We start from the raw sequence: 14,141 nt of genomic DNA, 5'->3' as shown, positions 1-14,141 counted from the left end.
TCCATGATCGGTTGCGTACTCTCTCGTCACATATGTGAACTGCTATTCAGTTCCCTCGATATCCGTCGACCCAGATGGCGAATCAGTATTCGCCGGCTGATAAAGTCCCAAATACAAAGTGAGTAGCGCGTGTTGCATGTTGTGTTACTTTTCATGTGACATTACTGAAGCAGAGACATAACCTATAAATATTATTCTACACTCGCATATACCGTTTACCCATTCTCTTGATCTGAATGAACTGTATATAATGCAGTTACATTTAACACAAGAAAATGGCTTAATGAACTACAATTGACTTCTGCTAGGATGTAAGAATAACATCGTAATGTTCGTTTCTTCACACTTATGAAGATCCTGGATTTAATGGAAACTCTACTATTCCCAAAAAATATTAGGTAAGTGGGTCACTTCAGATAATTTCGTATTCGAGTTGCTAAATATGTAAGTAATGTCGGAAACAATGACGCCGAGGCTTAGTAGAAGCATTGAAAGCAGTTCGAACATACAGAACATTAGTGCTTTCGTTTAAATTTTCAAACTACATGCTTATATCGGAGTTGTTATAAATAGGCCTACATGTGCTACAAAGTCTCTCTTTTACAAGACAGACTGGGAAATGGTAATTATTTCTTAGAGTGTATTAGAAACTTATTATGTTGGCTCCTGGCAGTTTAATATCATGGAGTTAACCGTGCCCTACAAAATATGTATGCTGGTGCAAATTACTACTAATTACGTATTTTCAAACACCTTTTTTCCAAATTTAGTTATTAAAGTTTTAGCCTAAAAAGGCGATGTGTACTATGTTTGAAGTCTGTTACCGTAGTCTTATAGCCGGGCTAGCGCATTCGGTATAGCTACTGGACGACAGAAGAGTCTGAGTTCGAGTCCCGGAAGGACTAAGAATTTTCTCTTCTCCACGTCGTCCATGCCGCCTCTGGGACCCACCGAGCCTTCTATATGATGGGTACGGGGGGGGTTTATTCCCCGGGGGTAAAGTGGCCGCTGCGTGAAGCTATGACCGGGGCCGACTCAGCCTCTAACAGAAATGAGCACCAGGAATCATCCTGGGGCTTAAGGGCGGCCGGCGCGTAAGGCTGACAACCTCACCACTATCTATGACCCGATTGTCTAGAAAATGTGGGAGCCTCGGCGTCTCACAACCCTGTGGGCCACCACGGCCTATTACAGGAATATCTTTACCTTTTTTATCTATTGTCATTTCGAACCATGGTTGTAACAGAAAGTTTTCATTAAACCAAATTTATTATATGAAATGCTGACAAGAACACTTTTCCTATATCAATCAGTAGTTAACTTGTGGCATATTCTGGCCCTAGAATCAGTATTTGTGTTCGTGATTATTGTTAATTTGAGTTAAGACTTTCTGGTCTCGGTTGTCCCATTCATTGGAATAAACAACAGAATTCCGTACAGCGCAATTTTAAAATGATCAGAAATTCTATCACAATTAAGTTTACATAGTTATGCCAAGAATAGTCGTCATATTCGGCATGCTATAAAAGATGGAGCATATTATCGTATGATCCCTTAATTTGAACAGCTTGTGCTACTAGAACTCAAGGTAATTGTTTCGATTGTGGAGTAACACAGCTTTCAAACTCAACTTCGAGGAATCGATAATAGGCGCCATTCCTTTGGGTCAAATTCTCGGGTCAAGGGATCCCACGAGAGAGTGAGTGCACACAACACACAAATTTGCTTCTGACGCTTATGGAACGAGATGTCCTAAGCTTTTTCGCTGCAATGTTCCAATCCATCAATCTTAAAACCGAAAGTTCGCACTGTTTTTTTTCGATCAATTCAGATCAAGGATAAGGACACACATGTCTGCTTCAGACACTAAACGATTCTCTGTGGAGGAGTAAGATGGTTCGGTTTACTGGAAATTAAGAAAAAAGAAACGCGAATAAAATACACCAGGTAGGATTTGAGGTTCTCACAGCGGTGGTTATGAAGAGTCTTCGTCTGGGTTATAACGCCATGTAGACTGTTGAAAGTCAATCTACGTTTCAGAGGAACGTGTCGCTTCCATCTTCAGGGCCCAACAGTAAGCCGAGTAAGAAATAATAGTGAAAGCTCTGTTTTCAACCTGCTTTCACACTCGCTTCTTGCTCGGTTTACTCTTCAATACTGATGATGGAGGTACATGTTCTCTCGAAACGTCGGTTGACTTTCAACAGGCTACACAGCATTGTATCCCAGAGGACAGAACTCTACAAAACACATCAGGTTCGCTGAGTAAAATCAGGTCGGGCGTATGAGCTGTGAAAATGCTGAACAGGTATTCGCGTGTCCTGAAGCAGTTAAGCACGTAATGTCACAAAGCATTGGAGTAGAAAGTGTCACATTACTCCGCCTTCCTAACTGACTAACTAACTAACTAACTAACTAACTAACAACTCCTTGGGGCTGAGTCCTTCTTGTGAAGCCGCCAGCCGCTCAGCTACTTAACAATTTCGTAACATTTTATGGAATCCTAAGATTCATTACCGTGTTCACGAGAGCCCTCCACTGGTCCCTATCCACAGCCAGCTCAATCCAGTCTAAACCACCCCATCCTACGTCCTACATAGATGGTGTTAATTTGTGCGACTTTCAAAAAAATATAGGCAATAGAAAAATACTGTTTACATTTTCGTAATCTGCAGAAAAAATACACAAAACTCAGATGTGAATGACTGTGAAAAAACACTGTGGAGTAATTTTTATTATTGTAAGAGTCTTCCCTTGTCTTTTTCTCAACCTTGTACAGAATACCATATTTGGATTTGAGGTACTCACAGCGGTGGTTATGAACAGTTTTATCTTCTGGGATATAACTCCGTGTAGTCCGGTGAAGTTAACCGACGTTTCGGAAAAACATATCGCCTCCAAAAATCTTTCTGCATATTTCATGCTTGACTTACTCTTCAGTCCTGAATATGGAGGAGATATGGTCTTCTGAAACGTCTACTGACTTTCACGGGACTGCACGGTTTATATCCCAGAAGACAGAACGTTTACTATTGTTAATTGTGTTGATATTTCATAATTGTCATTAATATAGCTAAGTCTGTGAATCTATGGATATGTCGTAAAGAGCAAGGTAAGCGTTAACAGTTGAAAGCTTCCTGGTTACTATATGTACTATGTGTTTTAACGTTAAAGAACTTTGCATTCTGCCCACACAGTGTATTTATGGGTTCCGTATGATTCTCACAATAAACAGCGACTGTTTCCCCACACAGCATTAACCGGTAGGGCTTTGTAACGAAGACGTAATGTGTTTCCTGCGAGATACGAACTGAAGTCTTATATATAAAGTCTCTGCATTCTGCCCACACGGCGTATTTGTGTGTTTCGTATGGTTCTCACAATAAACAGCGACTGTTTCCCCACACAGCATTAACCGGTAGGGCTTTGTAACGAAGACGTAATGTGTTTCCTGCGAGATACGAACTGAAGTCTTATATATAAAGTCTCTGCATTCTGCCCACACGGCGTATTTGTGTGTTTCGTATGGTTCTCACAATAAACAGCCAATGTTTCCCTAAACAGCATTAACCGGTAGGGCTTTGTAACGAAGACGTAATGTGTTTCCTGTAAGGTACGGACTGAATTCTCATATATTGTTTAGCCTGTGTGCGCTTAACAGCTCAGGGATCCGTGCTATATGGCTTGATACATTGCAATGGTTCATCCTAAGATAAAAATGGTAATTACCATAGCCATGACCCGGTTTCTTGTCCGCTAGGTTGTTACGAATTTGTAGTTCAAGTTTAAATACCGGTTTTGTGCTCTTAATGAGTGTCATAAAGTCTGGTTTTACAGCGCTAATGATTGTAATAATCCAGGGACAGATAAGTTCACAATCTACTTACAACATTAATAATTACATCAGTGAACAAGGTTACTATGGTAACATAAAAGGAAACTTACATCTTAAAGCTATTCCGATACACCAGTTCCAAATCTGGGCATAGAAATGTTGCATTGTGTCATAATTTGTTGTTATGTTGAATTCTGAGCCAACATAGCGCGTCTTTTAAGTTCGCATGTGAGTAATATGAAGGAGGAGGTAATACAGTACAGACATTCTGACGCGTTTATATGTTTGCCACCTCCCTAAACATGAAAAAGTGGATTTTGGAATACCCTCAGTCTGTATGGATATACGTCTCTATTTGTGTATAGGCGTATGTGTTCCTCGCTAGTCTCCGGAAGGTTGGACGGATTTTACTTGTATTCGGTGTTTAAAGAGTTCATCCTGCATAGGTCAGAGCTCAGTGAATACGAAGATTGTGATGCTAAAAGTAACTGACTTTCAAAGGGGCCCCCAAAGTCAAAATCGTGATTTTCTCCAAAATGCCTCTAGCGAATTTGATTAAATTTCAGTAATGCATGGGTACCATTTCCCTAAATGAAACAGCACAGGCGGTATCTTCAGGAAAGGAGGGCACACGCACCAGGGCCACACCAGGGCCTCGAAATCGGCGTTACCGGCCGGTCGGATTTTGTTGTTCAGCAAGTAATAACGCTCACCTGAACAGCAATAGACTTCGTTTCGAGAGTACCGTAGTCAGGCACATTCTATATAGCTAAGTATCTGAGCAGTGTATTTGCACCGAATTTTTCGCTTTGTGTTTTTTCTTTGTTATTCAAGGCCGCACCATAGCTCAAGCGGATAGTCGCTGGCTTCCAACCGCGGCGGCCCGGGTCTGGTCAAGTGGAATTTGTGGTGGACAAAGTGGCGCTGGGGCAGGTCTTCCCCGAGTACTTCGGTTTCCCCTGCCTGTCTTAATTCCACCAAATTCTCCATCTTCATAATCACCTGGGGTAGGCTACAATAGACCAATCAGTGGCTGCCGTGCCGAGTGGACCCAGCTGGACTCCACACCCCACTAAGCGAATTAGAAGAAAATGTTGTTATCATTCACATAATTCTTACCAACCATAATGAGACACAGAATTGTACACGTAGTGAAGAAAGGCCATTCTGTAAAAGTTCATGACGATGGTACCTTAATGAGCAGTTAGTTTTCTGGATATTATGCTTCGTCCAACCTCACCGCCATCTGTCAGCCGACTGTCTAGAGAAAATGTGGGAGCCTCGACGTCTCACAACCCTATGGGCCTCCATGACCTGTTACAGGGATAGCTTTACCTTTTTACAGTCATCTAATTTGTATTTGGAAAACGTGTTTCGGAGGTGATTCTGTCTTCATTCTCCAGTAAAAAGATGTATTGATAGAGTTAGTCCCTATCTCCGGAGACACGGACTGACCCTATCGATTTGACCCAGCTCAGCAAGCTTCTCATGTGCAGGCGCCGCCTCCGAAACGTCATTTTTAAATGAAAGTTGCGACGATGGAAAAGCCAAGAAAATAAATAGTTGCAAAAGTTTTACTTGTTTGAATAATATTATTATTTCAGATTTCGTAACAAGACACTTTCACGTCAAGAAGAATTGTGCGTGTTAACAAATAGTGTTTTGGCTGTATTTTTTGTAAGCACTGTATCAAATTGTAGAACAAAGTAGCATATATTGGATATGTTAACGAAAACAAACTGACATTTTGTTGAGCTGTGGTTCTTATTTAATTTAGTATTTTTTGCGAAAACCCTAATACTTCACTGCAGCTTCTGTTTGTGTGAAATTTGTAGAATATATCGCACTGTTATGTGATAGTGTGTGACTACAGACGGGGTTTGGATTGGTAATTGGATTTATTGAATTACAGATCGTAACCACAGTAAATATGTGTATAACGGCATCACTAATTCAAACACTCTACAATTCACTACGACACGCACTAAGTCTTCCCAGTCTGCTATGTCTTCACCAGTCGTTGCCTAATGACGGATCCCAACAATGTCCTCCGACCTCCTGAGAGGATATTTGGGTTGAAATAAGCGAGTTGTGCACGTTGCTTTATACAGAACTTGACTGCACCAGCAGACTCAGCACTAAGGCCCTAGACTCATGTTCAGTTCGAATCTCGTCCGAGACACGGGCTATGCTGATTGATGAGTATCGTTGTTCTCATCAGGTCTTCTAGAAAGTGCGGGGATGATATGTCGATTGGGCCATGACCGGTTCCTTCCAGATCCTTTTTAGCGTATCTCTCATCTGTCACCTTACATTTAGACAAGTCTTGTCACTGTTAGCTTCGTAGAATAGCCCAGAGAAAAGGGAACTCTATTGGCTTGTGTGTATCTGCATGTCATAGCGCGCACCACGCATAACGCTCTGGCACGCAGTTGCGTCTTGAAATACATGCGTGCACATCTTGTCATGAAGACTACATCTTAACCCAACGGCAGTCGAGCAGCAGACGGCCATGGGACGCACACACATTAAACCCTCGCTGATCCGGATAATCCGGGTGAAAATATGAAAAGACACGCGAGATTTAGGGAGGCAGATGAGTCACTTGTCTGTTCAGACACAACCTGCTGCAGTATTACGTTCAGAAACAAGCACGACTTCTGGGTCTTCTGTCGATGAATAAATGTACTGTCTTTTTATAGTTTTTAAATAAGGGCTCTAGAGAGATAGTTTTATTATTTATTTACATCAACACTACTTGTATCACACTATGGTACACATCGGAAGAACGCGGGTTCGAATCCCGTTGAGTTCATTGGATTTTTTAATTGGCCTGATCTTTCCAGCCTCACTATGGCCTTTGGGTCGACTTAGCCTCTAAGAGAAATGAGTACCAGGAGTATTCCTAGAGGTAAAGGCGGCCGGCGCGTAAGGCTGACAACTCACCGCCATCTGTGAGCTGTTTGTCTAGAAAATTCTCCCAAACCTACGGGCTTCCATGGCCTGTTACAGAGACAGCTTTACTTTAGCTAATATCATTAAATTTTTAATTTATTTGTTTTTAGGGCTACCGTTTGTTTCACTAATCTGGATGCTCTCTCCACCCAATTAAACCGGATTAGAAAGAGTTCACTGTAATTAAAGGGGCCAACACCGTCACCTAAGCGGTCGGAAATTAAAAGAAGAGGCAGGGGCCTTCCTCCGAAAATCAAAATATCACCACGTCGCTGCCCCCTGCTTAACAAACTGATATTTCTGTCGTAAAATGAGGAAAGATGGACACATGCATGATTTGAGGACCTCACCGCCGTGGTTATGCAGATTTCTGTCTTTGTTTACTAACTACTTCACTCTTGTTTCTTTCTTGGTTTATTCTTCTGTCCTGAAGATGGAGGCGATATGTCCTTCCGAAACGTTGGTTGACATTCAGCGGATTACACTGCGTTATATACTTGAAGACAGGCGTCTCCGTGTTTGTCACGTGCTATGCCTCTCTTACCGCAAGAACAACCCGATGCTAACAGCATACTTATGAAGCAACGCGAATACAAGCGTTTTCGCTAATGTGTAGCTGTAAACATCCTCGTTTCAATTCCTCGTCTATTAATAGATCTCACTCCATATGCATTAGATAGGATACTTAACTAGAAGGACAAGCGTTCATGTTCTTTGAAATGGGACAATCTTTATTTCTTAGGCCGGCTTCCAAAAGGAAGAATAGGCCAAAAAATAGAGCATTAAAAATTGTCGCCGCGTATGCGTCTTTCTTTAGCCGGTCAGGTTAGCCGAGCGGTCTGAGGCATGAACTGTCTTCACTCGCTCGGAATCAGGCATCGTGGGTTCGAATCCCACATAAGGCATGGATGTTTGGCGTGTGTATGCGTTTAAGCTGTGTTTGTTTTTCCTTTGTTTGGGTAGAGGCCTTGCGACGAGCTGATCACCCATCCAAGGGTCCTGCCATCTGTAAAAATGATCATGAAACTCAGAAATCAGCCCTATGCCCCGAAGTGGGAGCGAGAGGACACGAAAAAAAGTCTTCTTTATACTGAGACAGTTAGGCCCCATCGCCAAGTAATGGCTATGTCAACAGCCGTTGCTAGGGAATAGGTCTGTTGAAACAGTGTTTCCCCGGCAACGAGAGAACACACCCGGTGGGCACATAGACACACAGACAACAAGGCGATGCCATAAGCCTCAAGAATGAGGAAGAGGCACAAATACAGATAGACACCGAAGTGAATTTGTAATGTTGTGGCGTATTGGCTCTTTGCTACAATATACACAAGAAGTTCTGGGAAGAACTTACAGCCTATTTTCCTTTGATACCACACGGACCGCACACAACCCCTCCCCCCCCCCCAAAAAAAATTATGGGGGCATACACAGACAGAAACTGATCTCATAAACCTCGGAAGCTTAACAAATTAAAGCGGGTACACAGACGTACGGACACAGCAGCAAGGTGATCTCATAAGCCGTTTTTCATTTTTTCCCCTCGAAATAAGAAGACTAGGCTAACAATTGAAAAATAAGGAAATATATCAAAAATTAACTAACTCCATGGAGGTGAGCCCTTCTTGAGAACCCGCCAATCGCTTAGCTACTAAAAAATTTCACCAGCATTTTATGGAACCCGAAGATTCATTACCGTGTTCACAAGATCCCTTCACCGGTCCCTATCCTGAGCCAGAAACATCAAGTCCATACCACCAAATTCTATCTCTCTGAGATCCATTTTAATATTATCTACCCACCTTCGTCTTGGTCTTCCTATTTGTCTCTTTCCTTCTGGCTTTCCTACCAAAGTTATATATATACTAAACATTAACACCAGAAATTTAAATTATTCTGAATTGTCTGAGGAAGTCATGAAAAACAACCGCAAACCTCTTTAAGTGTGAACGTAAAACCAAATTTCGTGGCTGCCCCCGCCACACCTGCCCGCTTTTGGATGCATCCTGGCCCTGTACCCAGGCCTGCAGGCGGTGCAGTCGCCTCACACTGACCCCGCGAGCGCAGTCCATCTCCTCTTCTTCATGTCGAGCGGTTTCCGCATGGCTCCCTCCACACGAACAGAAGTCAGACCTGATTACTGCTATTCAGGGGCTCGCCGCAGAGCGAACAGTAAACGCGAGTGAAGCTTCGGATTGTATAGAACGCAGTCTGAAACCTCTCCGTGGCTCCACTCTACGACAGTAGTCTAACTGTGGGAGGCATCACCGACTTACTGGGCTCCGTCCAGCACCTAACGCCACAACTCTCCGGGAACCGGATGCCTCCGTCTTCAGACGAAGAAGCTGGACGAACCCACTCATTTGGGTCCGAGTTCGAGTCCTGGTAGGGGCAGTATTTGTCTCCTGGTGATCACTGAGCTGACAGACGGGCCGGCACCATTCGTGAGCAGTGAGTGGTTATGTAAGCAGTGCAGAAACTGCCCTCGACGTGGAGCCCCCCCGGACTGAAGCAGTTATCGTCCGTCCTTGTGAGTCACCTCGTGCACCTGTTGCTGGCTTGCTCCTTCTTGGTGACGTCACGCCACACTGACCCAGTTTCTGCCCCAACTCTCTCCGTCGGGTACCATTTTTTGTATTTTGTTGGTAATGTCGCTTCGGGGGCACGTGGTAGCGTAGTTGGTTGAGGCGCTATGCTACAGGCCGGAAGGTCGCGGGATCCAATCCCGCTGAGGTTATTGGATTTTTTCAATTGGCCTAATCCTTTCAGGCGCACTATGACCCTGTGGTCGACTCAGCCTCTAACAGACATGAGTACCAGGAATCTTCCTGGGCGTAAAGGCGGCCGGCGCGTAAGGCTGACAACCTCACAGTCATCTATGAGCCGATTGTCTAGATAATGTGGGGGCCTCGACGTCTCACATCCCTATGGGCCTCCATGGCCTGTTACTTAACAGCGCTTGACACAAGTAGGGCTGCAGAGCGACAGTCTCTCGGAAGGCTGAGGGAACGCTCTGCTGGCTTGTGTTGCTGTGTCCTGTGCACAAGGACTCGGGCAAGCAATTCTTGAGTGATGTCCGCATGCCCATTCAGCACCTGGCCGGGACCTGACGTCGCTTCCCGTTTTGGAGAGGTTCGCATCTCACAGAAGTACGTCTCTTCCATGTCGACCTGTTCGCGTAGGAGAAGCAGCCGTGTGGGCTTGTTGGCTGACTGGCACACGCCGTCAGTTCTCCTTCCTTGTTTCTGTCTATCTGTCTATCTAATCTATGTATTGGGGGGGGGGCGGTAGCGTAGTTGATTGAGACACTATGCTACAAGCCGGAAAGTCGCGGATTCGATTCCCGATGAAGTCACTGGATTTTTCGATCGATGTAATCCTCCCAGCCCCACTGTGGCCCTGGGGTCGACTCAGCCTCTAACAGAAATCAGTACCAGGAATATTCTTTGGGGGTAAAGGGCGGCCGACGCTTTAGGCCGACATCACCGCCATCTGTGGGCGGATTTTCTGTAAAACGTGGGAGCCTTGACGTCTCATAACCCCTGTTACAGGGACAGCTTTGCCTCTACTGTCACCTCGATGCTGGCACTATGTAGTTGCTGTGTGCGGTGTGCCTGTCGTTGTGTATCAGACGTTGCTGCTATCGGTCGCAACTCCTGGGTCTGTTCCCCGTTCCTTCTGTTCGGGATAGGGTTCAGTGGCGGGGCCCTCTCTCACAAGGTAATGCACCTTCGGGTTCTGAATAGCAGTGGGAGAATTTCTTGACTAGCTGTGCTACTACTAGCTTCTCAGAAAGAATTCTGTTCCATGGATTTTTGTAAGGCCGATCACAGTGTCCACGCGGTCTAAGGAATGAACTGTCTTCGCCTGTTCAAAAACTGGAATCATGGGTTCGAATCCCACTTGAGGCATGGATGTTTCTATATGCCTTTATTCTGGGTTTGTGCTGTCCTATGTGCAGGTAGCGGCCTCGCGAAGGGCTGATCCCCCGTCCAAGGGATCCTACAGACTGTGTAAAAGATGAACCTGAAAAAGCAGCCATAGATAGATAGGTAGATAGTAGGTAGGTAGGTAGGTCCGTAGGTCCCTAGGTAGGTAGTAGGTGGGTAGAAGCTGTATAAACATCTTCATTGCCAAGTGTGGCTCCATTCAGGAGAGTGCGGAAGAGGAATTTGGGGCTGCGACAGACCTGTTTCCGTGGTGATGACTTATTTTAAGAACTTGTCATTTTTCTGAATGGCAATGCAAGACATTCATTGCCAGCAGATGTCACTTGCGCACTGCGAGGTTCCTGTATCCAAGTGTTGCCAGCTGCCCTTTTAAAGGCCAGTGACTACCGTACGAGTCGCTGTAGCGATTGCATACGGGCTGGAAGACAGATGGGTCGGAGTTCGAGTGTTGTTAAGGAATTTTGCTCATAGCTTCCAGATCAGCTCTGGGGTTCACTCAACTTCTATTCAATGTGTACCGATGAGGTCACCGAATTTCTCTATTGACCTAATCCTTCCAGCCGCACTATGGCCCTGAGGTTAACTCAGCCTCTAACAGAAATGAGTACCAGGAATCTTCCTGGGGTAAAGGGCAACCGGCGCTTAAGGTTGACAACCTCACCGCCATCTGTGAGCTGAAAGTCTAGAAAATGTGGGAGCCTCGACATCACACACTCCTATGGGCCTCATGGTCTATTACAGGGATAGATTTATTTTTACTCCAGGAATTCTCTTGGAAATCATGTGAAATCTCTTAGAGAAACAACAGCTCCCGCACACAGCCCGAAAGCACTGCCGCTCATGTCGTGAGTACGCGTATTGGTCAGCTTCGCAACTTAGTGGCGCCACGAGCACTCCTTCTTCAGTACGTAACGAATTCTCCATGCTATATTCCTTAGGACCCGAGGTTTCATTGCCGAATTCACGAAAGTCCGCCACTGGAACTACTTAAATTCAGCCCACATCCTCACAACCCATTTCTTTCAGATCCACGTTTCTCTCCTCCGCATAAAAAGCATTCAGCCTGTGACGACAAAGCGATCCTAACGTTCGCGTGTTCTGTAGTAACCATGGCAACGAAACGTGTGTACATTATTCGGGTGTGATGTATTTTCAGTTTTATTTGTTTTGAAATTTATGTTCTGAAAGTCACAGAAATGGCGTGTGTCACTCAAGAAATAACTGTCTCCACACTTACAGTGCACCTCGGAGTTGGGCCGTGCAACCAGAAGATGGCGACCCCATCAGAGACTCATCCTCATAGAATCTGATGACGTGTTCAGGGTAAATTACGCTAATCGAAAGGCTAAAAGAGTTTTAGCACCAAACAATTCCTTTAGTTTCGGAATGGGCCATGACTGAATTATTAACCTGGCAGAAGGAGAAGAAGAAGTAGGGTGGGGGTACAGAATAGCGATCAGTTTCGGACTCTTGTGAACACGGTAATGAACTTTGGGGTTCCATGAAATCTTGGGAAATTCTCGTGTAGCTGAGCGACTGGCGGATTCCCAAGAAGGAATCAGCTTCATGGAGTTGGTTGGTTTCGACACGGAAACTTGAAACTAAAAGACAAATTGGAAAACCCCTGTATAGATGGAGAATAATGGTGCACTAAAGTGTCAGGGTGAGGAATAGACTCATCTGGCTCACGACAGCGACCAGTGGCGGACACTTGGGAACACGTTAATGATTTTTTTTTCTTCCTTGGCACTACAGCCCCAGTGGGCCTAGGCCTACCTCCATGAACTTCTCCGTTCACTTCGGTTTTTCTAGATCTTAGACATACGGAAGGGACTCCTTGGGCGGGTGATCAGCTCGTCGCAAGGCCTCTACCTGTACACAAACACAGAAAATCGCAGGCAAACATCCATGCCCTGAGTAGGATTCGAACCCAGGATCCCCGCTTCCGAGCGAGCGAAGACAGTGTATGCCTTAAACCTCTCGGCTGCCGTGACCGGCTTAATGAAATTTAGGTTTCCAAAAAACCTCGGGGATTTATTGAGTATCTGAGAGACTATCAGCTTCTTAAGAAGAGCTGGGGATTTCTGTGTTTACAGAAACATTATGGCAATAACCCCCAATTTGAAGATCTGCTACTTGTGATTGTTTCCTTCTTTTGCAGATGCTGGATCTTGATCTTGGGATGGACGGTGGTCATCGTGACGTCATGTCCGCCAGATACGAAATGCAAACGATATATTTTGGATGCGTCCAAGAACTTGAGAGTCGCGTGCTCTGGGGGCCTCCACGGCAAGTTCCTGACGGGTGTGAGGTAAGGGCCGGAACCTGCGTCCATTCGTGCCCGGGTTAGGCCTATACGTGAGATCTCAGGTTCTGGAGGCGGGCACTCTGAAAAGTACTCTCTTCTAGGATGTCATGCTTCGCTGCCTTCGTCTTCAGGGAATTTATCTACCCTAATGTGTCGTCCTAAACATTTGTTACAATCAACTGAATACATCACGTCCTATACCAGCAGGCAAATCTGTTCCTTATGCCTAACTGTACCCCTTCACGTCACTCACGTCTGGGCGCTTAATTAAGTAAGCACAACGTGACTCAGCAACTTATGTCGTCACGGTCTGTATTCATCGGGGCCCGGATTTTGATGACCTGAAAATATTTATAAAATTACCGAAAAAATCCAGAAAAATGACTTAATATGATACAGAAATGTAATATGCAGGCCCCGGATTTTGATGACCTGAAAATATTCAAAAAAATGACCGAAAAAATCCAGAAAAATGACCTAAAGGAGAAAAGAAAGAACACTTCACTTCCATGTTATTCACATTTCAGAAAACATATGAAGAAAAATCCCCTAAAATGGCCAAAAATGACAAGAAATACCATTAAAAGTCCAAAAATTTACCAACAAAATCACCACCAAAATGAAAAAATGACATTAAACCTAAAAATGTCAAAAAATTACCTATGAAATGTACATTTCTGTAACCGGCAGCTCATATCTGAGATTTATATATTTAAGAGCATTGCATAGGATACAAGGAAAAAAAGATGACATGTCATCAAAATCCGGGCCCTGGTAATCAAAATGTGTCTTACAGATCGGCTTCTTCTTTCCATGTAAATATTTTAAAGTGTGTCCGAATGTATATCTGTCAATAGCTTGCACAAACATCGCCATCTTTACTTGAGGCTAAAAATAGTTCGTGCTGTAAACATTCAGAATTATCATCTGTCTCTCCTCACCGCCAATTGAATTAAGGGTTCACATGATATGTACTTTGTAATTATACCGAGCATGTGTTCACAGAAAAGAGTTCTGTGGGAAATGCTGTTATATATAGGGAGTTCTCTTTTTTTTTTTTGTGCGTACTCACAATCTGAAGGATGGATCGGTCACT

The 14,141-nt window shown here is 44.3% G+C and overlaps 1 protein-coding gene across 2 annotated transcripts in view; it reads left to right on the top strand.

Annotated features, from left to right (window-relative positions):
* The first annotated feature begins 45 nt into the window (after window positions 1-45).
* The window catches only part of LOC111861823 (protein singed wings 2), a 56,806-nt gene continuing 42,710 nt past the window's right edge, over window positions 46-14,141 (top strand). Inside the window, exons 1-2 of one of the 2 annotated variants that reach the window (XM_023846718.2) lie at window positions 46-118; window positions 12,899-13,048. In XM_023846718.2, the coding sequence (XP_023702486.1) occupies window positions 75-118; window positions 12,899-13,048 (194 nt within the window). In that variant the 5' untranslated portion in view covers window positions 46-74. The other variant, XM_023846717.2, reaches the window with a different exon arrangement.

This window comes from Cryptotermes secundus, unplaced genomic scaffold (genome assembly GCF_002891405.2).
Source record: "Cryptotermes secundus unplaced genomic scaffold, Csec_1.0 scaffold620, whole genome shotgun sequence".
In the NCBI taxonomy this organism is placed as follows: domain Eukaryota; kingdom Metazoa; phylum Arthropoda; class Insecta; order Blattodea; family Kalotermitidae; genus Cryptotermes; species Cryptotermes secundus.
This window is presented reverse-complemented; position numbering and strand designations above follow the sequence as displayed.